At 40.0% G+C, this 23,782-nt stretch overlaps 1 protein-coding gene across 7 annotated transcripts in view; it reads right to left on the bottom strand.

The window, feature by feature from the left end:
• Nucleotides 1–23,782, bottom strand: part of SH3TC1 (SH3 domain and tetratricopeptide repeats 1) — a 143,695-nt gene that overhangs the window by 20,072 nt on the left and 99,841 nt on the right. For 6 of the 7 annotated variants that reach the window (XM_069070425.1, XM_069070408.1, XM_069070417.1 and 3 more), the window contains 8 exons: nucleotides 18,378–18,483; nucleotides 15,910–16,074; nucleotides 12,126–12,324; nucleotides 11,026–11,096; nucleotides 7,617–7,812; nucleotides 5,946–6,079; nucleotides 5,443–5,484; nucleotides 461–2,155 (listed from right to left, as the gene is read on the bottom strand). In XM_069070425.1, coding sequence (XP_068926526.1) covers nucleotides 461–2,155; nucleotides 5,443–5,484; nucleotides 5,946–6,079; nucleotides 7,617–7,812; nucleotides 11,026–11,096; nucleotides 12,126–12,324; nucleotides 15,910–16,074; nucleotides 18,378–18,483 — 2,608 coding nt within the window. Of the gene's footprint in view, nucleotides 1–460; nucleotides 2,156–5,442; nucleotides 5,485–5,945; nucleotides 6,080–7,616; nucleotides 7,813–11,025; nucleotides 11,097–12,125; nucleotides 12,325–15,909; nucleotides 16,075–18,377; nucleotides 18,484–18,839; nucleotides 18,876–23,782 lie in introns of those variants that run through there. The other variant, XM_069070442.1, reaches the window with a different exon arrangement.

The raw sequence follows: 23,782 nt of genomic DNA, 5'->3' as shown, positions 1-23,782 counted from the left end.
GGGGAAGGGAAGGGAAGGGAAGGGAAGGGAAGACAAGTGTGGTAGAACTTGAGGTGGGTCCAAAAGAGGATAGAACAAAAGCATTTCCTTTGCTTGTCGTTTGTCATTGCTTTGTTTGGTTCTGACCTATTTTAGAAGTGTCATATATTTAGAGCTGGAAGGAGCTCGGAGACTATCCAGTCCAACTTCCTCATTTTACAGATGAGAAAATGGAGGTTCATGTAAATTAAGTGACTTGCCGAGTTCACTTAAGTAATAAGTGACAGAACAAGGATTTTAACTCAGATCCTTTGACTCTAACTCCTGTGCCCTTTACCATACTCCCTCAGAACTTACACTTTGACTATTCAGAACCACAGGCAATTGTCTACTGGTCAAAAATAACTTCCTTGACTAGAAAAAAGACAAATATGTTCTGACTCTGAGTGGGTGCCCAGGGGAAGATGGAACTAACACTTACTTTCAAAATGACTCATTTCCATGGCCACCAGGAATGCCCACTCATAATAGCACTTTCCTTTCTCCTGTTGAGCTCCGTTGGTATAATGCTGCCCCAGCCAGAGGAGAACTTGGACGAATTCTCGGCCACACACAGTACTTGGAAGTTGGGAGAAGAGTTTTACTGCTTCAATGAAATAGTGTTCAGCAAGACCACTGGCATTCAAGTGGAGACAGAGAGCCCCAAAGTTTGCCAGGACAACTGCCTGGTTCTGGACCACGCCAAGCTCTTTGGAAACACGGAGTGCTTTGTAGTAAGTCTCAGCTGCTCTCTTTGTACAGTTCATCCTTTTCAGGGCAATGGCGGCCATGTTATAAATAATCCCTAATTGCTGAGGGCTACTTCCAGATGACTCTACAATGGTCTCTAAGATCTCCAATGCTGCTGAATTTTGCCTGTGAAGAATGTGTAACCAGGCAAAAGAAATTAAGTTGTTAATGACCTGGCCGATGCAGGCTGTGTCATCAGCTTCCACGGCTTTCCACACGTACTCAATGGCCTCTTCATATCTCCTGTGGTAGCTATAGAGTTCTGAAAGACTACGATAAATGGAACTGCAGAGCTTTTGCTCCTGGGAAGTCACAGCAGAGGACAGTGCTTGCTTGAGGTAGTGCGCGATTTGGGATGGAAGTACATGGTCCACCTTCCTCAGGCCGTAAAGCTTGGGGGTATTCCGAACGACCAAGTCAACACTCTCCAAAGAGCTCATGAAGGTTCGTGAGCTCTGGAAAGAGGCCACTTTGATACAGCTTAGCGTAAGGTGGGGTAGACATTTTCTGCTGTAGGTCTCCCCAAGATGGAGGTAACAATCTGTGGACCACAAGCTGTCCCATAAACCCAGTTCACTGTTCAAAAGCAGCAGCCTCTCCAGGAAAGGCAAGGCTTCTTCTGACTGCTTGAGGTTAATATAATGCTTGGCCAGCAGGAAACAGATCCTGGCTTCAGCCTGCTCACTTTGCTGGCTCAAGATGACCATCTTCAAAGCAAACTTGAGGAGATCAGCCTCTGTCTCTGTGCTGCAGATATAGCTGGGAATTCCCAGGAGCAGAGCTGCTACCTTGCCAAACACATGTGCACATTTCTCTCTGTTTTTCTGTTTCAAATAAATGGCAGTGAGATTGGTGTAAATAGCAACCACGAGGAAAAGATCATTGAAGCTGCCCCTCAAGGCTCCCAAGGCTTCTTCAAAATAAACCCGAGCCTGGGAGAGCTTGAGTTTTTTGACACATAGCCTCCCGAGAAGAAAGCAGAGTCTTGTCAGGGCCATGGGAAGGTTGGCCTTCTTGGCGGCTCCCCTTGCCTGCCCAAAGTAACAGACAAGGTCTTCCTCCTCGGTATACCCATCAAACATGGTGTTCAGACATGGAAAAGAGGAGTCATACAGGTTCCTGTAGTATGGCTTGTATTCATCCTCATTTAGGAACAGCAGCAAGAGGAGAAATCTTTCTGGCTGGTTGTCATTTTCTTCCACGTCGAGGCCAAAATGGGGCTCCTTGGGTATGGGCAGGCTCTCTGGAGCTGGTGGCTGATCATTGTCCTCTTCTTGGTTCTCTGGCTCTTGAGGGCAGTGCTGGAGGGTCTTGCACCTCTCTAAGACGACTTTCACCTTGTCAGTCACTGGACTTGGGTCAGAACCAAGTGGAGACTGAGGCACTTCTGAAAGGTAGAAGAGAGTTACAATGTGGGAAACATTTATGTGACACTTGAAGGTTTGCAAATATTTTGTCATTAGATTTTCACAACGATATTGGGAGAAAAATGTTCTTATTAGCTTTACAGAACAGATAGGGTGCTGAACTTGGAGTTGGGAAGACCTGAGTTTGAATCCTGCCTTAGACACTAACTGTGTGACCCTTGGCAAGCCACTTAACCTCTCTGTGTCTCAGTTTTCTCATCTGTAAATTGGGTGTAATAATAGCACCTGTCTCCCATGATTATTGGATCAAATGGGATAGCATATGTAATGTATTTGCAAACCTTGAAGTGCTATATAAATGCTAGTTATTATTACAGATGAGCATGCTGAGGTTCAGAGAGATTAATTAACTTATACTGGGTCACAGAGCTGATAAGTGTCTGAGGAAGGATTCAGACTCACTTTTTTCCAGCTCTGGATACAGCACTCTATCCACTCCAAAAACTCACAGTGCTAGAAGGTGCTTCTTGGTTGTTTCAAATGGTCTCATTTTGAGGAGAGATACCCCTCAGATTTAATAAGAGAAGAACAATAAACCTGCTTTGCTAAGCTAGGGACAGACTGGAGAGTAGTACAAGTTTAGTGTTTGATGGAAAGTCAGCTTTTGGCCCAAGCCATACACAGTGGTAGATTAATATTCTACATTTTATGTCACATTTCTTCTAGAAAAAATCTCCCATGGCTCCCTATTCCCTACTTAGGTAAAGTACCAAATCTTCTGGGCATTGAGAGGGTGGCAGAGTGGTACCACTTTATCTTTTTTTTTTCTTTTTGGAGGGCGGAAGGCAGGGCAATTGGGGTTGTGACTTGCCCAACGACACATGGCTAGTACATGTTAAGTGTCTGAGACCAGATTTGAAGTCAGGTCCTTCTGACTCCAGGGTCGGTGCTCTATTCACTCTGCCATCTAGCTGCCCCACCACTTTATCTTTTTGATAAACCACACTTCTTTCACCAAACTGGACTTCTCTATTTTCTTGGTTCCACACTTCTTGAGATGTCCTTTATGCATGGAATGTTCCCTTTTCCTTTTTGCTTATTGAGTTCTTCCATTTCCTTTAAAGATCAACTCCTCTCCTCGATGAAGCCTTTCCCAATTCTTTTCAAGTTATTATCAGTTTCTCCATTATACCTCACAAAACACTTGAAGAGCACCTTGACAAAGTACTTAAAATATAATACAGGTGGAGAATGGTGATCTATATTTGGGACTTACCCTGATAATAGATTTGGAGCTCCAATAGCCCTGTCTTACCTAGACTTTTGACTTTTCTGCAACTAGCAAAGTGTTCTGTAACCAGTAGGTACTTAACAAATTTATTCTCTCCCCCAATATCAGTCAAGCAAGAAGACATTGAAGGAGGAAGTATTTGGAGGGGAAGAATAAAGCCTAGAAACAGATTTGTCTGTCTTAGTTCTACAAAGGGGAAAAAAATGTTCAAAACAAGCTGTCTCTTCAGTGATCTCTATAGATTCTGGATAAAAGTACAAAATATTGTTGAGCAGCCAAGTTTTAAGCTGCTTTTCTTTATTAGATTAACTCATCAAGATGTGGCCACCTCTGACAGCCAGGAAACAGCTGCCAAGCTTTGTGCTTTGCATGTTTTCCTCTAGACATTTTGATATCCGAGGAAGTCACTATTTCCTCTCTTGCCAAAAGGAATTTTGCAATATGCAGAACTTTATGCTTTAAAGAAATATCATCCCATTTTCTCATTTCCTCCAACAACATAGAGTCGGAACTCTAAGCAGGGGAAGGAGAATGTCTAAACCAGATGAAGTTAGATAGACCCCTTCAAGATTTAAATCCTATGATTTAAAATTTTCCTTAGAGTCAAACTCAGATTCCCTTGAGGTAAGAAAAAGAGAATCTTGCATTTGCCTTGATTCCATGTTTCTTTTCAGTTTTCAGCACATTTTCGAGGCTAATTGAATTTTTTTTTTCCAAACAAGCTGAATCTGGAGAGTGTCCATCACCAAATTACACATCAAAGGAAAACAATCATAACTCAGCCTTTAGTGGGGATTTTCCAGCACCATCCTTGGGAATTTGACCCATTTCTAAATAGGGTCTGTTAGTGTCCCAAGTTCTTTTTCAGAATCAGAAGAGTGTCACCAAAATCTCAGAAATGGAAGAAGCCTTTGAGGTCACCTCGTCCAACTCTATCCACCCATTTTCCATCCTTGATGCAATAGTTCTCTTTTACTTGAAAGGCTGTTTAAACCCTTCTAGTGAGGATGAGCTTACTATTTCCCAAAGCAGTCTAATCCATAGTCAGACAGCTCTTATTGGTAAGAACTTTTTTTCTTCTACTTAGCTGAAACCTTCCTTCCTGCGATTTCTACTCATTGCTTTAGATTCTGCCCTCTAAAGCAAAAACAGAATAAACTTAATCTCTCTTCAATTTCTGAGGTATATGAATACTTGTGTGACTCTCTATACAGGGGCATGTCATTTTTCTAAGTTTCTTTTTCCCCATATTTAAAATGGCACTATATATACTGGATTGAAGGATCCCTGAAGGTATTTTCTGGCTAGAAATTCTATGATTCTTGACCCCAGGCAGGTCATCTGGCTGACCCCCACACCTGGACCACTCTCCCTTCTCCACTCTGACAACTGACCTTTAAGTCCTAACTAAAATCCCATCTCTTAATGGAAATCTTCCCCAGCCCTCTTAATTGAGTGCCTCCCTTCTGCTAATTGTTTCCTCTTTATCTTGTATATTGCTAACTTTGTATATGTTGGTTTGCATGTTGTCTCCCCATTAGATTATACTCTTTGAAGGCAGGAACTGTCCTTTGTCTCCTTTTGTACCCCCAGGGTTTAGCAGAATGCCTGGCCCATAGTAACTACTTAAGGAATGTTTATTGATTGATTGATGGATCCTATATATAAATGATTGATTGAAAACACTTGTTTATTATGTGCTAAGCACCATATTATGCTCTATGTACAGTTGGGTCTCAATTAATTCAGATAAGGAATTCCCTCCGAAGATGTGGCATTCTTTAAATTCACACTGCCTATTTCCATTGTGCTGCAACCAATGACCATATTTTACATAAATTATAACTTTGAGTAGTGTAAATTAAATACATGTGACCACTTCAGAGAACCATCGTTCACATTAATGGAGACCTAAATGTAGACTCAAACACAACAGCCCCCTTTCCTTGAGTGAAAATCTACATCACCACCTTGGTCTAGTGGACACATTTAGTAGCACCATTTCGAAGGTCATACCTTGTTCTTGGGATTTGGGAAATTCCATTTCTTCTAATGTGTCTGAATAGGAGTGGAAAAAAAAAGAAATAAGTTATAATGGGGGTATAGCGGAAAGAGCATAGAAATGGAGTCAGATAAAACTGAATGTAAAAAAGATTTGAGTAAGAAAACCTGGTTTCAAGTACCACTTACTAGCTGTGTGCCATTGACTAAATCACTTCCCTTTATGATTCTTAATGTCTTGGTTGCCTTGTCTGACAAACGGAGATGATGAGAATAACAAGACCTGGACTGTGTGCCTCATAAGGTTGTCATGAGAGATTCAATGATGTCTAAGGGCTTTTTGCATGGTGTCTGGGGAGTAGAGTTGGGCTGTGAATATATGATACCTCCTACGTTCTTTACTAAGCTAAGTTATATGGGACCCATTTATGAAAGTGTTGATAGCTATACAGCCCTCTACCATAGAACCTTCCTTGGGATGTGCTATAGGAAGGATACCACCCAGATGATATACTTACCCATACTATATGCTGTACAAACAGTAGAAGAGGCTGTTTTCCTTAATAACAGGATCACATCATCTTCTGAAAAATTATTTTTGTTGATGAAAAATGACTTTTCCTCCTCATCCAGAAAAATCACATTTGCTAACCTACAGGTTAGAATACATGCTGCATTAATTTAATTCCAAATAACTAAAATGTCTCAGTTTTCTTGAAATTTTACTTCCACAAAACAAAACCCCATTTCTAAGGTTCTTTGGGGGCTTACGACCCTAAATTTAAAATAAAATTTAAGATGGAAGTTAAGGCTAAACCACTTAAAAGTCAGAGGAAAATCTGACACTTTTACTTCAGTGAAAACATGTAATATGAAAGGCAAAGCAGCTAACATTTGGGGGCAAGAAGGCTGTATCTTTTTTTTAAAGGAGAGCTCACCTCTCTGGGTTGGAGTTTGTTCTATATGGCCCATTACAGTTCAAATATAGAAATTCTTTGAAAGTAGAGAAAATAAGAGAACTCAGTGAGGTCTTATGATAAGAGCGCTGCACCCCTGGGGTCTGATGCGCTTAGGTAGCTTCCTAGTGTGTAAGTCTGGGATCTGGGGGTCCCAGAGGAAGTCTTGAATGGAGAGCCAAGCTGTGAGCTGACCGAGGTCTTGAGCAATGAGGATTCTGTGACCTGTATGTCTAAATAATCAAATAAATCAAAACACAGCTGAATAGCCCATAAATAATTGCATATGTGGGAATGGCTAGGTGGTGCACTGAATAGAGCAGTGGTCATGGAGTCAGGAGACCTGAGTTCAAATCTAGCCTCAGACACTTAACACAAAAACTAGCTGTGTGACCTTGGGCAAGTCACTTAACCCCAACTGCCCTACCTTCCTCCCTCCAAAATGCAAGAAGAAGAAGAAGGAGGAGGAGGAGAGGAAAAGAAGAAGAGGAAGGAGAAGGAGGAGGAGGAGGAGGAGAGGAGAAGAAGAAGGAGGAGGAGGAGGAAGAGGAGCAGGAGGAGGAGGAGGAGAAGGAGGAGGATAAGAATTGCATATGTGGACGGGTAGCACCAGCTGTAAAGAGACATGAGTATAGGATGGATCATTTGAATTGGGGCCAAAACACCTGAGATTGGGAACAAGCTCTGACACTAGCTGTGCTTTTGGACAGGTCACTTAGCTATTCTTGATCTCTTCTGAGTTTCTTTTTTTGCAAAATGAGGTGCTGAACTAAATAATAATGCTAACAATTACAAGAGCACCTGTCTTTTCTCAAGTGCTCTAATGTTTGCAAAGCTCTTTATCTGAATTATTTTATTTAATCCTCATAACAAATTTATGAATTAACTCCAACAGGTGTTATTCTCTCCATATTATAGGCATAGAGAGATCAAGTCATATAACCAATAGGTATCACAGGTGAGATTTGAACCCAGGAAATTCTGATTGCTGGTGTAGCTTTTTTTTTGGTAGCATACCATGCTGACTATCAGAGATAATCTCTAGTCCCTTTTAGCTCTAAATCTTATGATTCCAAATTAATCTCTCTCAGGCAATATATCACTAGGCCATCTCTCCATTGATGTTTCAGCCTAAACAACAACTGTAAATCTGGGTAGTAGCAAACTACTGTCTATCACTGGATAAGGGAGTATGGCAACAGTCTGAAGAAGGATGTATAACTCTCTACTTACCTGGAATCTTGGGTATGTGTTTGAACATGACTGGTCTTCACAAAACCAACCTGGCTGGTCACTGAATGCCTTCCCAGAAACCACCCTAGGCAGGGAACAAGGACACCTAGGATCTCAATTTGATCCCCATCCTTGAAATTCATCTCCTCTGGCACTTGGCTACAGTGATCCATTATGGCAAAGCAGGTGCCTATAACTATAGAAAAAGAACCATCTTCTAAATTAATGCCTTAAGACAACAGAACAGAGGCTTCCAACAAGCCAGAAAATCCCCTCCTAAACCTGGCAAATCTTTTCTTCCTCTTGAATGTATACTGGGATGGCAGTTCCTACTAATGAGAATGCTTTCAAGATATCTGCATTGTTTCAGGGAAAGAAGATGGAGGGGGAAAGCATGTGAATGTACCAGAGTCTCAGAACTGGAAGGAATTTTGAAGCATTGATTTTAATATTTAGTTAAAACAGGAATCCTGTCCTCAATAATATCCTCAAGAAGTAAATGGGCATCTAGATTTTACTTGAAGACTTCCAGTGACAGGGAGCTCACTACCACAGGAAATAGAATGGCATAGGAGAATGAGCCATCCATTTGGAATCATAGTACCTAAGAGTCAAATCTTGGCTATGGTACTAACTGTCTATGCTAATAGTCCAACCAAAATGCCAATTCCTCCAGAAGATCTTCCCTGACATCTGTAGTTGTAAGCAATTTGCCTCTCTGTCTTCATAAAGCTCTTTGTTTTATATCTTTCTTTTTTTTTTTTTTTTTTGTTTTTTGGGGGGCAATTGGGGTTATGTGACTTGTCCAAGGTCACATGGCTAGTTTGTGTGTGTGTGCGCGCGTGGGTGTGTGGGTGTTAAGTGTCTGAGGCCAGATTTGAACTCAGGTCCTCCTGACTCCAGGCAGGGCTGGTGCTCTATTCACTGTGCCACCTAGCCGCCCCGTTTTATATCTTTCTAATGCACCTTGGTAATGTTGTATATTACTGCTTTGGTATCTTATCCCCTTTTCTGACTATAAGCTCTTTGAAGGCAGGGTCAATGTTTTACTTAAACTTTGGATCACCCTCAGTTCCTAGCAACATATTTGCACACAGTAGGTACTTAATTTCAATTATATATTCTAGTTTGTCAAGGTTCTTTTTAAAATGTGGAATACAGAAGAGGGTCTATAACAGTTCTTTAGTTTCATTATTTGATTAACTTATAGAAAATGCAGTTTGGGAAGAGAACAGCAAAGTTCTCACATTCCCACCTTTTGTTTTTGAGACACTTTTTATCTTTCCCTCATGCTTCAATGGGAGCAATTCTCTTTTAAAAAACAAACAATAAACAACAACCATAAAAACTAAGGTGGGGATTGTCACCTTCTTATGTGGATAAGGAAACAGATATAGATAAGGAAAGTGACTTGCCTAGGATTCCTCAGCAGGGGTGTCACAGCCGGCACTGGAATACACATGTCCTAACTTCCAATTCAGTATCTCAAGCATAAAATCAGAAACTCTTAGAGCCCAAAGGGATCTCAGAGGTCATCTCCTTCAACAAGTGGTGATCAAGTCTTTGCTTCACCAGCTCCAGGGATTTTTACTCAACAAGGCAAGTCATTTGTTCTATTTTTGGACAGGCCTTATTATAAGGAAGTTTAATGCAGAACAGTAATTACATACTCAGTATAGAAGTCAAGAGTGATGAAAAAATTATAGTCCTAACATATTTAGATAGAAATGTAAATTAATTTGTCCATTACAGTGTTGTTTTTTTTTTACACCATTTTTAGGAACTGGAATTTCAGGCCATAAGGAGGTGTGATAGAGTGTAGAGACCACTGAAGTAATTATTTACCTTTGACTATCTGTGTTAGCATGAGCAAGTCACCTTGTTGAAGTAGTATGGCAAAGTGAAGAGAGCCCTGGATTTGGAGTCAAAACACCCAAGTTCAAATCCTGAAAATGTATTGTCTTGAGAGAGCGAACCTTTCCAGGCCTCAGTTTCCTCTTTGTAAATTGAGAAAGTAGGATTAGATGGCCTCTAAGATCCCTCTCAGTGCTAACTCCATTGATTTCAAATGATTTTCCTTCTTTACATCTCAGTCTTCTCTCTTGTAAAATGCAAATATCCCTGGTACATTTTATCCCACAGGTCTATTTTAAGCAAACTGACACATAAAAAGTGAAATATTATTGAGGTGCACACTTGAATGCAAGCTGCAGCATCTAAGGCTTATTCCCTCTTAGGTCCAGGGTGGAATGCACTATAGATTAACTTGGATTGAAATTCCCTATCAGGCCAATATCTAAAGACAAATGAAATGGATGTGCTCACAAAACACATTCAATAAAATTAATATAATTTAACTTCTTGGTATAATGCAATTTTTTGTTTGGTTTTAGTCTCAGAATGGTTTGTGGTTTTGGTCTGAGAGTGGTTTAAGAGTTTGTACAAAAAATAAGGAAAGAAATCTAGTTAACGATATAGGCCAAAAAAAGGATCCCCCAAAGATTTAAATAATCAACACTATATGAAACAGAATTTGAAGTACTTGCCTTTCATTTGTTATTAAAATATTATTAGGGGGAAAGGAATAAGCATTTATTTAGCATCTGCTTTGTGACAGGCATTGTGCTAAGTGATTTACAAATACTATCTCATTTGTTCAAAGGTTCTGAGTTTATTAGTATTACATACATGAACTTAATATAAAATAATAATTGTTTTAGATGGGAAATTTTTTTTCCAAACGTTCTGATGAAGACACTTAATGTGATCATTGGAGTGGAAAGAACACTAGTTTTGAGAGACCTGAGTGTCAGTCTCAGCTCTACATTTTTCTGTGTGACCAGGTAAAAGTTGCTTCACTTCTGACTCAGTTTCCTCCTCTTCAAAATGTGTATAATACCCACCTTACTTGGCTGTTCTGAAAGAAATGTCTGTTAGACATTTAAGACACATATCTACAAGACTTGTAAAGCATAAGCTGTCAAAGAAACATTGAACTAATGCTTTATAAATTTAAGGGTCATAGAATATCGAAACTGGAAGAATCCCTTAGGAACAATCTTCTGGTCTCACCCCTCTGTTTTACAGAGGGAGAAACTAAGGCCCAGAGAAAAGATTTGCCAAGATCATAACTGATGTTATTGTTAGATTATCTTCCTTTGTGAGAATAGAAGGTTTGTTGGATTTTTTTTTGTTGTTAAGAAAGAACAATCCCAACAAAAAGTTTTAATAGCTTTGCTGTGTCTGACCCAGCATCACTGCGACATCGCATTATCTTTTCTGTCCTAGGTGATTCATGTATACTTGGCAGCTCTTCCAGACACATTCAGTCCAAATTAAGTTTCTCAGTTCAAATGAAATTAATCAGACTGGGCAGAGAAAGGCAAACAAGCTTTTTTTTTTTTTTTACCTATTTGACTGCAGATCTTGGATTCACTAATGAAGACATCTACAGGGTCGGACTGCACCTTAAGAGACCACCTTGGGAAGAAAAAGAGAAATTTTTAGAAAATACACATACACATACATATCAAAGGGGTGACCCCAAATGACCTTTCCAATGCTTTTGACTCCCTAAGTGGCTCCTAAACAGTAGAGTCCTATCAACTTTCATCCTTCCATGCTGTAGAAACTGCAGTCAGTCAATTATTAAGTGACTATTGTATGCTAGGCATCACCAAGAAAAGCAAAAACAGTCCCTGCCCTTCAAAGAGCAGACAGTCTAGTGGAGAGGGGTGGGGAACAACATGTATATATATATATATGTATATAGAAAACAGATAAAAGGTGATTGTGGAAGGGAAAACAATAGAATCTGAGGAGGGAGGGGATAAGGAAAGCCTTCAGATAGCACCTGAGTTGAGACTTAGAGAATGGGAATACTGAAGGAGGGAGGTGAGAAGGCTTGCTTCATGCAAGTCTCCTTTGGTATAAATCTTAAGAACAATCATAAAATGATAGATTTAAAGGAGGAAGAGACCTTTGAAGTCCTCTAGTCCAAACCTGCCACTTTCACCATTTTATAGATAAGGAAACTGATACCCATAGAGGTTTAATTACTTGTCCAAGGTCACATAATAAGTGGCAAAGCTGGCATCTTTTGAATTCCCTCCCTGATCTGATATGTTATTTTTTAAATTTCCTCCAAGCTCTGGCAATCTGTGTTGTAAGGTCCTTTCTCATTTACCTCTCATTAACTGAATCTCAATTTCCTCATCTGGCCAATGGGGAGAATGAACCCTGCCATATCTTCTTCAGGGGGCTATTGTAAAAATTAAGTAAAATCGTCACTCAATCCAGCAAGCATGTATTAGGCACTTATTATGTATAAGCTCCTGTGCTTAGCAAGGCATATGAACCATAAAAACTCAACAGTAAGATATTCCTCCTCATTACTCCTTCTCCCTTGCCCCTCCTCGCCACCACCCAGGCACAAAAGAACAACCTAATAAGAGGAAACTTTTTGCCAAGGCCCAATAAATATAAGAGAAGATTTATTTCGGTACCTACTGATGAAATGGAATTAAGAGTTCCTGGGAGGCCCCTTCAGCTGACATGGGGAGGCTATCAGATGGTGTCTGGGTAGTCTGCATCGGTGCCCTCAGACAGCTTGGCAATGTCATCCGGCAGGGCTGGCCAGTCTTCCTTTCACCTCTTGGAGCAATGATCTCTCTTATTTGGTTGTCAGGACACAATACAAAGAATGACCCTTAAAATGTACCAGAGGATTTTCTTTCAAGTCAGCAAAAAGAAAAAATTTATTGATATATTTTATGGTTTCATTTCTTGTGAGAATTTTTTTTAAATCCTTGCTTAATCCTATAAATGTTATTAGTTTAAGGTGGCTCTGGTCATTCGGTAAGATCCTTAATGGATCCAATCGGTCTTGAAACACTATTCATCAACCTATATTTTATGTAAACTAGATAATTCCTCCCAAAAGACCCCACCTTAGTTTTCAGCAGCCTTGTCTTTTTCTTTCAGAAGTAGTGAGTTGCCCATCACAGGAGAACAATCTTGTTGATTTGCATTTATTGCAATTTGTTATTATTATTTATTAAATGATAAGCATTTATTACTGTGTACCAGGCACTATCCTAAGCACATTTCCAGTATGATCTCATTTGATGCTCAAAACAACCTGGGAAGTTATATAACTATGTGCAGTGTAGTACAGGGAGATGTCAGAGCTGTAGAAAATGACAAGCCTGATTTTGCATGTGTTACTCCTGGGATCAATCTCATCTTTTTCTAATTTAAGGTCCCTCTCCTCCTCTTTTCCCATTTCTATCAAGGAGAATGTCAAGAAGCACTGGAGACTTCAAGTGGGTCCTCAGGAAATGAGGCAGGCTGAGTAATTCAGCACCTCCAGAACTGGAAAGCTCCCAGATAATGGCAGCAAAAGGGAGGGGGGATCTATGGAGTAGGGAAAGAACACTGAACTTAGGAGTCTGGGTTCTGTGGCAGACAGTGGAAAGAATACTGGCTCTGCAGTGAGGGAACCATGGTGTGAATCCCACATCTGTCCCTTATTACCTAAGGAACTCTAAGCAGATCACTTTCCCTCCTTTCTTATCTGTAAAATGCAGGGGTTGGACTAGATGACCTCTGAGGTCTCATTAGGCTTTTAAGTCTAAGCTCCCATGATAACCAAGTCACCAATGGCAACAGCATCACAGGATTCCTGTCCAGATAACAGAGCACTTCCATACTGCCCCCTATCACCACCCCACCTAGAGCTTGGCCTGGGCATGGGCAAAGCTATGCTAATGTAGCTCAGATAATATGAGTAAATGATAGGAGTTGTGGTATAAGAAGGTCTGATGTAACATTTAGGAAGGGAAGCGAGCAAGCGAGAGAGAGAGAGAGAGGGAGAGAAAGAGAGAGAGAGAGAGAGAGAGAGAGAGAGAGAGAGAGAGAGAGAGAGAGAGAGAGAGAAGTAGCATCTGACAGTATCATGGAAGATAAGGAGAGAAATTGTGTCTTACTGAATCCTAGGCAGAGCTGGAATTGAGCTCTGCTGGTGTAGCAGGCTTGTTCCCCATAGCTGCTGGTTTGTTCTAGATGGGTTTGATAAAATATTTGGATAAATTCAGTTCTCCTTGAATTTATTCTAGATTCTGAAAGATCATCACAAAGGGGAGAGACAGGGAGCAAGAGGTTCAGATATTGAGATATTAATGCTCTACTTAAATCTCAATGAGCCTCAATTTCCTCACCTGTCAAATGAGAACAATACTAGTCCAACCTATTTTGTTGAGTCATTTGAGGAGAACCCTTTGTTCTTAAAACTCTAGAGATATAAGAATTATTATTGTAGTTGTTATTGAGAAGCAATGAAATAGTAGATAGGGAGTCAACATAGGAATCAGGGAAGATCTAGGTTCAAGTCCTGTCTATGACACACACTGGCTATTTGACTCTGGGCATATAACTTAACCTCTCAATGCCTAAGGCAATTCTCTAAGTCTACTAGTTGGAGTACAACTGCTAATCTGCATTGGTAGGAGTTTCCTCACCAAGGAGTTCCATACTCCAAGGAAATCAGAAGTCCAGACCAAAACAATGACAACAAAAAATTTCTGTTATTACTAAATGTTTCCTAAAACAATTTCAGCCTCCCATATCAAAAGATAGTGAGTAAAAAGAATAAAGTTTAGTAATAAATTAGCCATCATACTCTATCATTAAGTAATTTTTATAAACTATGTCACACCATCTAACTATAGAGTCATCTCAAGGCTCTGTCCTGAGCCCTTTTCTCTTCTGTATTTATGTATTCTCTCTCAGTGACTTCATCAACTCTAATGGGTCTAATTATCATCTCTATACAAATAATTCACATTATATATCCAGCCTGGATCTCTCCTGCATCTCAGTTCCACATCACTCACTACAGATTAGGTATTTTAAACCAGACATCTTGCAGACATCTCAAATTCAACATGTCAAAAACAAATCATTATCATTTCCCCAAAGCCCTTCCCTCTACTAAACTCTTCTATTTATGTTGAGAGAATCACCATTGTCCTAGTCTCCAGAATTCATCACCTTCATATTTTCCTCAACTCATTCTTTCTCATCCCCCATATCTAATTGGTTACTAAATATTGCAGTTTTTGCATTTGCAAATTCTCTCATATCCAGTTCCTTTTTATTCACACAGCCACCACCTTCAGGCCTTCATCAACTCTCACCTGGAATATTGTAATGGTCTACTAACTAATTACCCTGCTTAAAGGCTCATTCCACTCCAATCCATCTTCTCCTCTTACCTGGATTATTTCAGTGATCTTCTAATTAATCTCCCTACTTTGAGATTCCCTCCATGCTAATGCATCCTCCATAGAACTGCTAAAGGAATTTTCCTTAGCTTTATTCCAATTTTATCATCCCCTTATTCAATAAATTCCAGTGATTCCCTGTGACCATAAAATATAAACTCTTTTTTTTGCAACCTTTAAAGACCTCCAAGCTGTATTTCCAGCCTTTGTACTTTTCAACCTTCATTCTAAACTCACACATTACAGTCTAGCCAGATTGACCTTCTCTCTGTTCCTCACATGTCAATTCATCTCCCTTTTCTATGCCTTTGCCTAGAATGTACTGCTCTGTCACCTCCACCTCAAAGAAACACTCTGCTCCTTTAAGACTCAACTCAAAAATGTCTTTGTCACAGTTTTCCTTTCATCATTCTTCCTACTGCCGGTGCCCTCCCTTTTGGTCTTAATTATCTTTATTTATTCTGGATATACTTCCATAGGTGCATGTTGTGCCCCCCAATAGAATGCAAAGTTCCTAGAACATAGAAGGTGCTAAATAAATACTTGTTGGTTGATTGATCCGCTCTACAGTGGGCCTCACAGTGCTGGATTTTGTCTCAGAAGCCTCAATTCTGCTTTCTAGTAGGCTAAGGCAGGTTAATTAATCTTACTAGATTAATCTCACTAGATCTCAGTTTCCTCATATGTAACAACAGGGTTTGCAAAGCACTTTATAAAATGAGAAGGTTGTACTTGATGGTCACTAAGACCCTTTCCAGCTCCAAATATATAATGTGAAGTGATCAGCTAATCTCCATGAATATCTTCAATGGCAGGAAACTCACTACTTTTCAGGGCAGCCAATTCCATTTTTTTTTACAGTTTACATTGCTAAAAAGAACTGAAAAAATGTAGGGCCTCAAAATTTCAAGGTATACATGGATTCCATTTCTAACCTCTTTCTTCCTAGTTTCCTAAGGGAATAAAAAACAGCAACCTTCTAAATATACCTTTATTCAAGCAATCCTCACCTTCCTGGATTAAGAGGTTTTTGTGCATCAACTGCAAAGCCTCTTCATCAATAAAGACATCAATCCCAGCATCAAAGTCTTCACTGTCCCCCTTGCTTTTGTAGCTGGAGAGAAGCCAGAAGTCTTGATCCATCAACAAGTTTTCCATGCAGTGGTTTATGAAACCTAGCCAATAGAAAGATAAAATTAGAAAACCTTCTGTGTTTCCTAGACCCCTTGAAAAAGGGAGGTAAATGCAGCCATCTGCTAAGACTACAGTCAGAATTCAGTGCAGGAAAACTCTTTCAAAATTTGCAAAGAAGGAACATGCCTTGAAAGTACACCCTAAGAGACCCTAAGAGAAACAAAAGAAGCCAAATTATGAGAAAATGAGCTGTGAGCCCACAACAGACATGCTGATGGACAAGGGTGATCATGGTTATTTAACATGTGTAGCATCTTAGAGTTCACAAGGCATTTAAAAAACCTTATCTTATTTGAACCTCAAATCACCATATGAAGCAGCAGACGTGTCATTACCCTAATTTTATAGATGAGAAAAGAATGAGGGAAGGGATAAAATCAGCTCCCAGACTCTGGACTCCAAATGACTGTATGGGGGAGTAGAAAACATAATGAATTAGGAATGGAAGGACCTGGACTTAGATTCTAGCTTCAGCAATTATTACTCATGTGATGACTTTGTGGAAAAAAAGGCAGCAAAGTGTAGTGAACAGAGAGCTGATCTAGGGTTACTTGCACAAAATGGCGCCATGACTTTGGTTAACTGCAGTGCTTTAGTCCCCTCTTAATGAAGACTTAATGTTAACCGGCATTAGGAGAGGAAATGTCTTCATTTGGAAGTCCCCCATAACAATGAAATTGCAGGTCCAGTTCTTATCACTGTCCACTATCTCTTTAAATGACTGGGAAATCTTTAACCTCTCTTTACCTTGTTGTTGTTCAGTCACATCCAACTCGTTGTAACGCCATGGACCAACTGTCTATGGGGTTTTTGTGATAAAGATACTGGAGTGATTTGCCATTTCCTTCTCCAGTGGATTAGGCAAACAGAGATTAAGTGATTTACTCAGGGTCACACAGCTACCACATGTGTGAGGTCAGATTTGAATTAAGGTCTTCCTGACTCCAGGCTCAAAGCTCTATCCACTGATCCACCTAGCTGTCCCCTGGTCCAAGTTCCCTTAAAATAAAGGAAGTAGTACTAAATGAGCTTTAAGGTTCCCATCAGCTTTAAATTCTATGATCCCATGAATACCAACATCCTTTTCACTAAAGTGTACTATCAAGGATTCATTAAAAATGCTTTTTCCCAAGGGATACCCTGTAGTTAGAAGACATATTTATCTGTGTGTCTTAAATATCAAATTGTCTGAGCCTGGGGCGGCTAGGTGGCACTGTGAGTAAAGCACCAGCCTTGGAGTCAGGAGAACCCAAGTTCAGTTTTGGCCTCAGACACTTAACACACACACACGCACACACACACACAACTAGCTGTGTAACTTTGAGCAAGTTACTTAACCCCAATTGCCCTCTAAAAAGCAAAAAAAAAATTGTCTGAGCCTGGGAAGCTGGTCTCTGAGAAGTGAGTGAGCTTTCCTTACTTTGATCAGAGCCAGATGTCCCAACCATTTCCTGGCCATCTCCACACCGTGCCCCAACATGAGTTTCCTCCCCCACCTCCAAAGCTCTTTGCAGTTCCCCCCTACACCTTGCCTTCTCCCACTAGAATATTAAGTCCTTTTGGTCAGAGATTGTTTGTTTTTTCCTTCTCTTTGTATCTCTAGACCTTTGTACAGTGTCTGGCATAGAGTAAGCATTTAGTAAACACTTAGCCTATCTCTCAATGTCTATAGTACTAGCAAATGATAGAAAGAGCTCTGGACTTCAAGTCATTACAATTCTCTGACCTCTCCTTTCCCTATTGATAAAGAAGACTCATAACAATATCTTTACTACTTAACTTAAAGAGCTGTGGAAATCAAATGAAAAACCTTGTGATTGTAAAATACTATTAAAATGTCATTTATTATTATCTGTTTCTGAAAAATTATGGGATAAGTTTTATTAGCAGAAATGGTAAAAAAACACAAGTGATTATTACTATTGCTAAATTATTATTATTTTCACATAGTTAGTATTTAGTAAAATATTTTCCCAAAGAAATTTTCAGTAGCAATTACAAGGTAAAAAGAATGTTTTATAATAATAACAATAATGTTAGGTAACATTTATACAAAGTTTTAAGGTTTGCAAAGCACATTGGAGATGTTAGCTCATTTGATCCTCACAAGAAGTCTGGGAGGTAAATGCTATGATCGTCCCCATTTTCACAGATGAGAAAACTGAGGCTCAGAGAGTTTAAGGCACTTAGTCAGGATCACACAGCTAGTAAGTGTCTGAGGCAGGAGTTGAACCCAAGAGGGATAATGAGAAACAATTTAACATTTCTCTCTAGGATGCCTTACCTAGACAGTAATAAGTAGAAAACTTCCATATTTCTTCAAAAGTTTTAAATGTCACTACAATAAGGTCCTGGTCACTGTGAATGGACAGCAGCCTGGCTGATAGCTCCTGAAGGGAAAAAAAAAAAAGGAAAGATGTTTTGATACAAAAGTTGCCATTATTCAGAGGTTAGTTTAGGGCTATTATTAAAGCACTGATGGCCAAATAGTCGAGGTTGTTAGTGGAAAATGGGAAACAGCAAATTCCAGATTACAAATTATCTTAGATAAACTTTGTCAAAGGTCTCTAACTTTGATTTATGCTGCCAATATGCTTTCCCTTTGTTGTTATTGTTCAGTCATGTCTGGCTCTTCATGACTCCATTTGGAGTTTTCTTGGCAAAGATACTGGAGCTATTTGCCATTTCCTTTTCCACTTTATTTTACAGATGAGGAAACTGAGGCAAACAGGGTCAAGTGACTTACCCAGGATCACACAGTCTGAGGTCAAATTTGAACTCAGGAAGATGAGTCTTCCTGACTCCAAACCCACTGCTGTATGCACTATGACGCCACCTAGCTGAGGGAAAGAGCTATTTATACCCCTCTTGTATCCATCCCCTGTTCTTGGCACAATGCATAGTATAAAGTAGACACTTAAATACTTTTGATTAGCTAATTTTCAATGATTCTTCAGATCATTTCCTGCCTGAAGTCAAGGATGTGTTATATTCCTGGTAATAAGAAAAATAATTATAATAACTAGCATTTATATAGCACCGACTATATACTAGGCACTGCACTAAGTACTTTACAGTTATTATTCCATTTTATTCTCACAACACTCCTAGGAGGCAGATGGGATTATTATTGCTATTTTATAGTGGAGGAAGCTGGAGCAAACAAGGGTTAAATGACTTGTCCAAGATCACAAAGCTAGTGTTATTTATCTAAGTAAATGCAACTTATCTACCAAATCTAGGGCTAAATTTGAACTCAGGTCTTTCTGACTCCAAGCCCCATGCTTTATCCAATGAACCACTTGCTGGTTGTGTGACCCGGGGCAAGTCAACTCACTTTTCAAGCTTCATTTTCCTCCTGTGTAAAAAGGAGGGGAGAAGCACTAATATTTTTATTTCCTTCCTCAGAGAGTTATGAAGAAAGTGTTTTATAAACCTTAAAAGTGCCAAAGAAATGGGAACTATTATTAATAGCATAACCATCATTCTAACTCTGTGCTGCCTTATAGAATTATTATTCTATTAGACCATAAATTCTATCAGGGGAGGCACTATCTTGCTTGCTTATATTTGTATCCACAGTACTTAGCTCAGTATCTGGCACATAGTAAGTACTTAAATTTCATTCATTCATTCATTCATTCATTCATTCATTCATAGTACAGAATAGGATTCACCTTTTATCTGGCCTCTTCTCCCCATACACTAATGACTCTAAGTTCCATTGTACTTCAGGTAATTTTTCCCCTCCCATTTCCCAAGTTTTCTCTGCATCAGGCCAAACATTTCCAGGTCTTTAGCATACCCTCCTAAGTCAAAAGTCTTCTTTCTCCTTACTATTCTGGTGAGATTTCATCTCTGAACTACATACAATATTAAGTAATTCACTAAATAATAATATGGCCTCAGAATTCCTTTCCTGGGGCAGCTAGGTGGAACAGTGAATAGAGCACTGGCCCTGGAGTCAGGAGGACCTGAGTTCAAATCCAGCCTCAGATGCTAAACACAAAAACTAGCCATGTGACCTTGGGCAAGTCACTTAACCCCAATTGCCCTCAAAAAAGCAAAAAAAAAAAAAAGAATTTCTTTCCTTTCCTTTTTTTTCTTTTTCTTTCTTTCTTACTTTTTTTTTTGGTCATCCTTATGTGTTATTAATAGTTTTGTATCCTGGTTAAAACTACAGAATGTTCAGATTCCCACCCTTTTTTATTAATCCACAACACTAAATCTGACTGATTAATAGAATCACAAAACTACACATTTAGGAATGCAGTGAATTCCATGGAACATTGTGACCTCTAAGGCCCTTTCCAACTCTAAGGTTCTATGACTCAATGGTCTAGCTTGGTTCTTTCATTAAATTGACTGCATAAGGGGTCCATGATGCCAAAATAGTTAAGAACTCCTGTTCTAGATATACTCTGACATCTTTTTCAAGTCAGAATTCCGTTTCATGACTTAGTCTAAGGCTCTTTTCATTTAATTCAAATTTCTAACAACATACTCTTTAGGAAGCCATTTGAATGTCTCCAGCTCTAATCTGACCTTCTCTAAGAGACCTTTCTCAGGGTCCCCAGGGGTGGTTACCTTCTGCTCTGAGATTATCTCCCATCCACCCTATATACATCCTATATATAACTAGCTCTTTATACATTATCTCTCCCATTAGGATGTGAGCTCTTTGAGGGAAAGGGCTGTTTATACCCTTCTTTGTCTCCCCAGTGCTTGGCACAGTTCATGGTACATAGTAAATACTTAATAAATCCTTTTGATTAGTTAATTCTTCAGCCATCATCAGTACAAAGCAATCCAATAAGGGTTTTCTAAGCCAGTGCCCAAGAGCATGTGCATTTGAATCTGTTCTGTTTTAACAGTTTTATCAGTGACTTGTTTGAATGCATAGATAGCATGCTTATCAAATCTGCCAATTATACAAAGTTTAAAGGGATAGTAAACGTACTGGATGACAGTCAGGATCCTGTCAGTTCTTGACTGCTATTACATCGGGTTGTTGTCCAGTTGTTTTTCAGTTATGTCTGACTCTCCTTGACCCCGTTTGGGAGTTTTCTTGACAAAGATACTGGAGCAGTTTGCCATTTCCTTCTCCAGATCATTTTACAGATGAGGAAACTGAGGCAAAGAGGGTTAAGTAACTCGCCCAAGGTCACAGAGCTAATAAATGTCTGAGGCCAGATTTGAACTCAGGAAGATGAGTCTTTCTGACTCTAGGCACAGCACTCTGTCCACTGTGCCACTTACCTGCCCATTACAATGAGTAGGATCTAACAAAATTTAAATAGATAAAAGCAAAACCCTACAGTGGGGTTTTAAAATCAGCTTCACAATTTAAGATAGAAGAGACATGTCTAGACAGTAGTTCCTCTTGAAAAATAATTGAGCATTTTAGTGGAATGCCAACTTTACAAATTTCAGTAATCTGATGTGGTGACCCCAACACTAATGCAGTCTTAGGCCACGTGAAGAGAGGCATGTTTGTCAGACCATATTTGGGACTTTTAGGTTCAGTTCTGGGTACCACATTTTGGAAAAGACATCAGTCAGCCAGAGAGCAGCCAGAGGAGAACATCCAGGATGGTGAATGGCCTGGATGCCGTGCCCTATAAAGATCAGGAGAAAGAACTTGTGAGGTCTAGCCTGGGAAAGAGAAGACTGAGGAGATGCATGATAAAGGTGTTCCAGTACTAGAAGGGCCACACTCTTGTTTGTTGCAGAGGGGAAATCTAGGAACAATAGATGGAATAAAATCAACAGGCATTTATTACGCACCAGGCAGCCACTGTGTTAAGCAACAAAGAAACAAATTCAAAGAATGAATCGGTTCCTATTCCTATTCTCAAGAAATTTACATTCCAGAATATGGAAGCTTCAGAGTAGATTTAAGCTGAGTGCAACGGGAAATAATTCAAGGGATCTGGAAGGATGAATTATCTTGGGGATAAAGGGTCACCAGGAGTCTTCAAACACAGGCTGGAGGGTGTAAAAGAAATTCTTGTTTAGCTAGAATTGGGTTCAAAAAGTCAGTTTCACCAATAGAAGATGGTGGTGGCACCTAAATAGCACCCATCTGAAAAAGATCTGAAGGCTGGACTAGAATCAATGCTTCTAAAACTGTGGGTCTCTACTCCATATGCTAAAGAGGTCACAAGTAGAAAAAAATCACAAGCCCTGGACTAGATAACTTATGAGGTCGTTTCCAACATGGAAGTCCTGTGACTATACAGAGGAATAGTGGATGTGCAAGCAGCTAGACAGCTCAGTGGATAGAGTGCTGGATCTAGAATCAGGAAGACCCGAGTTCAAATCTGACTTCAGACATTTACTAGCTGTGTGACCCTGGGCAAGTCACTTAACCTTTGCCTTAATCCACTGGAAAAGGAAAAGGCAAACCATGCTAGTATCTTTGTCAAGAAAATTCTTTGGACAGTATTTTCCATGGAGTCATGAAGAGTCAGATTTAACTGAACAGCAACAGTGGACATGGAAGGGTGTGTCCTAAGGCCTGGGGTGAATTTCTGTTCCCACGTTCTGTAGCTAGGTCAGTTTGGGCCAAACGCTTCCCCTGAGGCTCATTTTCCTATAAAACAAAGGGCAGCATACTTTCCTTTCTTGACCCACAGGGGTGTTTGAGAACATTAGAAGAAGTGTGAACTTTCCCTATCACCATAATGGAATCCAAGGAGGCGATTATGAAAGGTCCTCAGTGGGGCAACACCACACAGGACTTGCCTTAGATGTGATGTGACAAAAGCATCTCTCCCAGCAAAGATGAGTAAGCACAAATTGCACAACTGACAAAACAACCAGAATTGCACATGACAAGGAGAACCAGCCCCTTCCCATCATGTGGATCAGCTACTTTTGCTCAAAGTTCAGCTCTTTGGAAAAGAGGCATGCATTTATAAGAAAGTCACTTTAAAAAGTTATTTTGAGAAACCCAACATCTCCAGTGTGCTTAATAGTAGCGCCAGGCAGAGAGGAGCTAGCCAACACACCCATTGGAGCCAGCTGGGTTGACCAACAAAGTTAACCTGACAAAATCCCCAAAGGGTCTGATGAAATATTCAGGCTGTCTTTGGGGTGATGTTGTTGAAAGTCAGGGAACACTTTGGCTTAGAGAATTTGTAAGAATGTTAAAACTGGAAAAGACCTATTTTACATGATCTAAAGTTGCTTCCAATCCTGACCTTCCATATTCTAATGGGTCTAAAGCCTTTTCCAACTCTGACATTCTATATTCTGTGCTTCCTTTCTTTTGTGTGTGTGTGTGTGTGGGGAGGGGGGGGGTAGGTAGGGCAATTGGGGTTAAGTGACTTGCCCAAGGTCACAGGGCTAGTAAGAGGTAAGTGTCTGAGGCAGAATTTGAACTCAGGTCCTCCTGATTCCAGGGCCCGTGCTCTATTCACTGCACCACCTAGCCGCCCCTGTGCTTTCTTTCTGATCTGGACTAGTAGGGGGAGTCTGACAGCTTCGCCATTGTCCTGTGGCAGATCAAAGTTCAACATAGGCCCATTGACAGGGCTGACTCTCATTGCATATGTAGACAGGTATGCTGTGAGAGAGCTAGACCTGACTCCTGGGAATGAAGGATGAATGAGAGAGAGAGGGGCAGGGAGAGAGAGACAGAGAGAGAGAGTCAGAGAGACAGAGACAGAGAGATAGAGGAGAGAG

This window comes from Petaurus breviceps, unplaced genomic scaffold, assembly GCF_028583685.1.
Source record: "Petaurus breviceps papuanus isolate PSGF00001 unplaced genomic scaffold, PetGlider_PUasm1.0 140, whole genome shotgun sequence".
NCBI lineage: Eukaryota > Metazoa > Chordata > Mammalia > Diprotodontia > Petauridae > Petaurus > Petaurus breviceps.
This window is presented reverse-complemented; position numbering and strand designations above follow the sequence as displayed.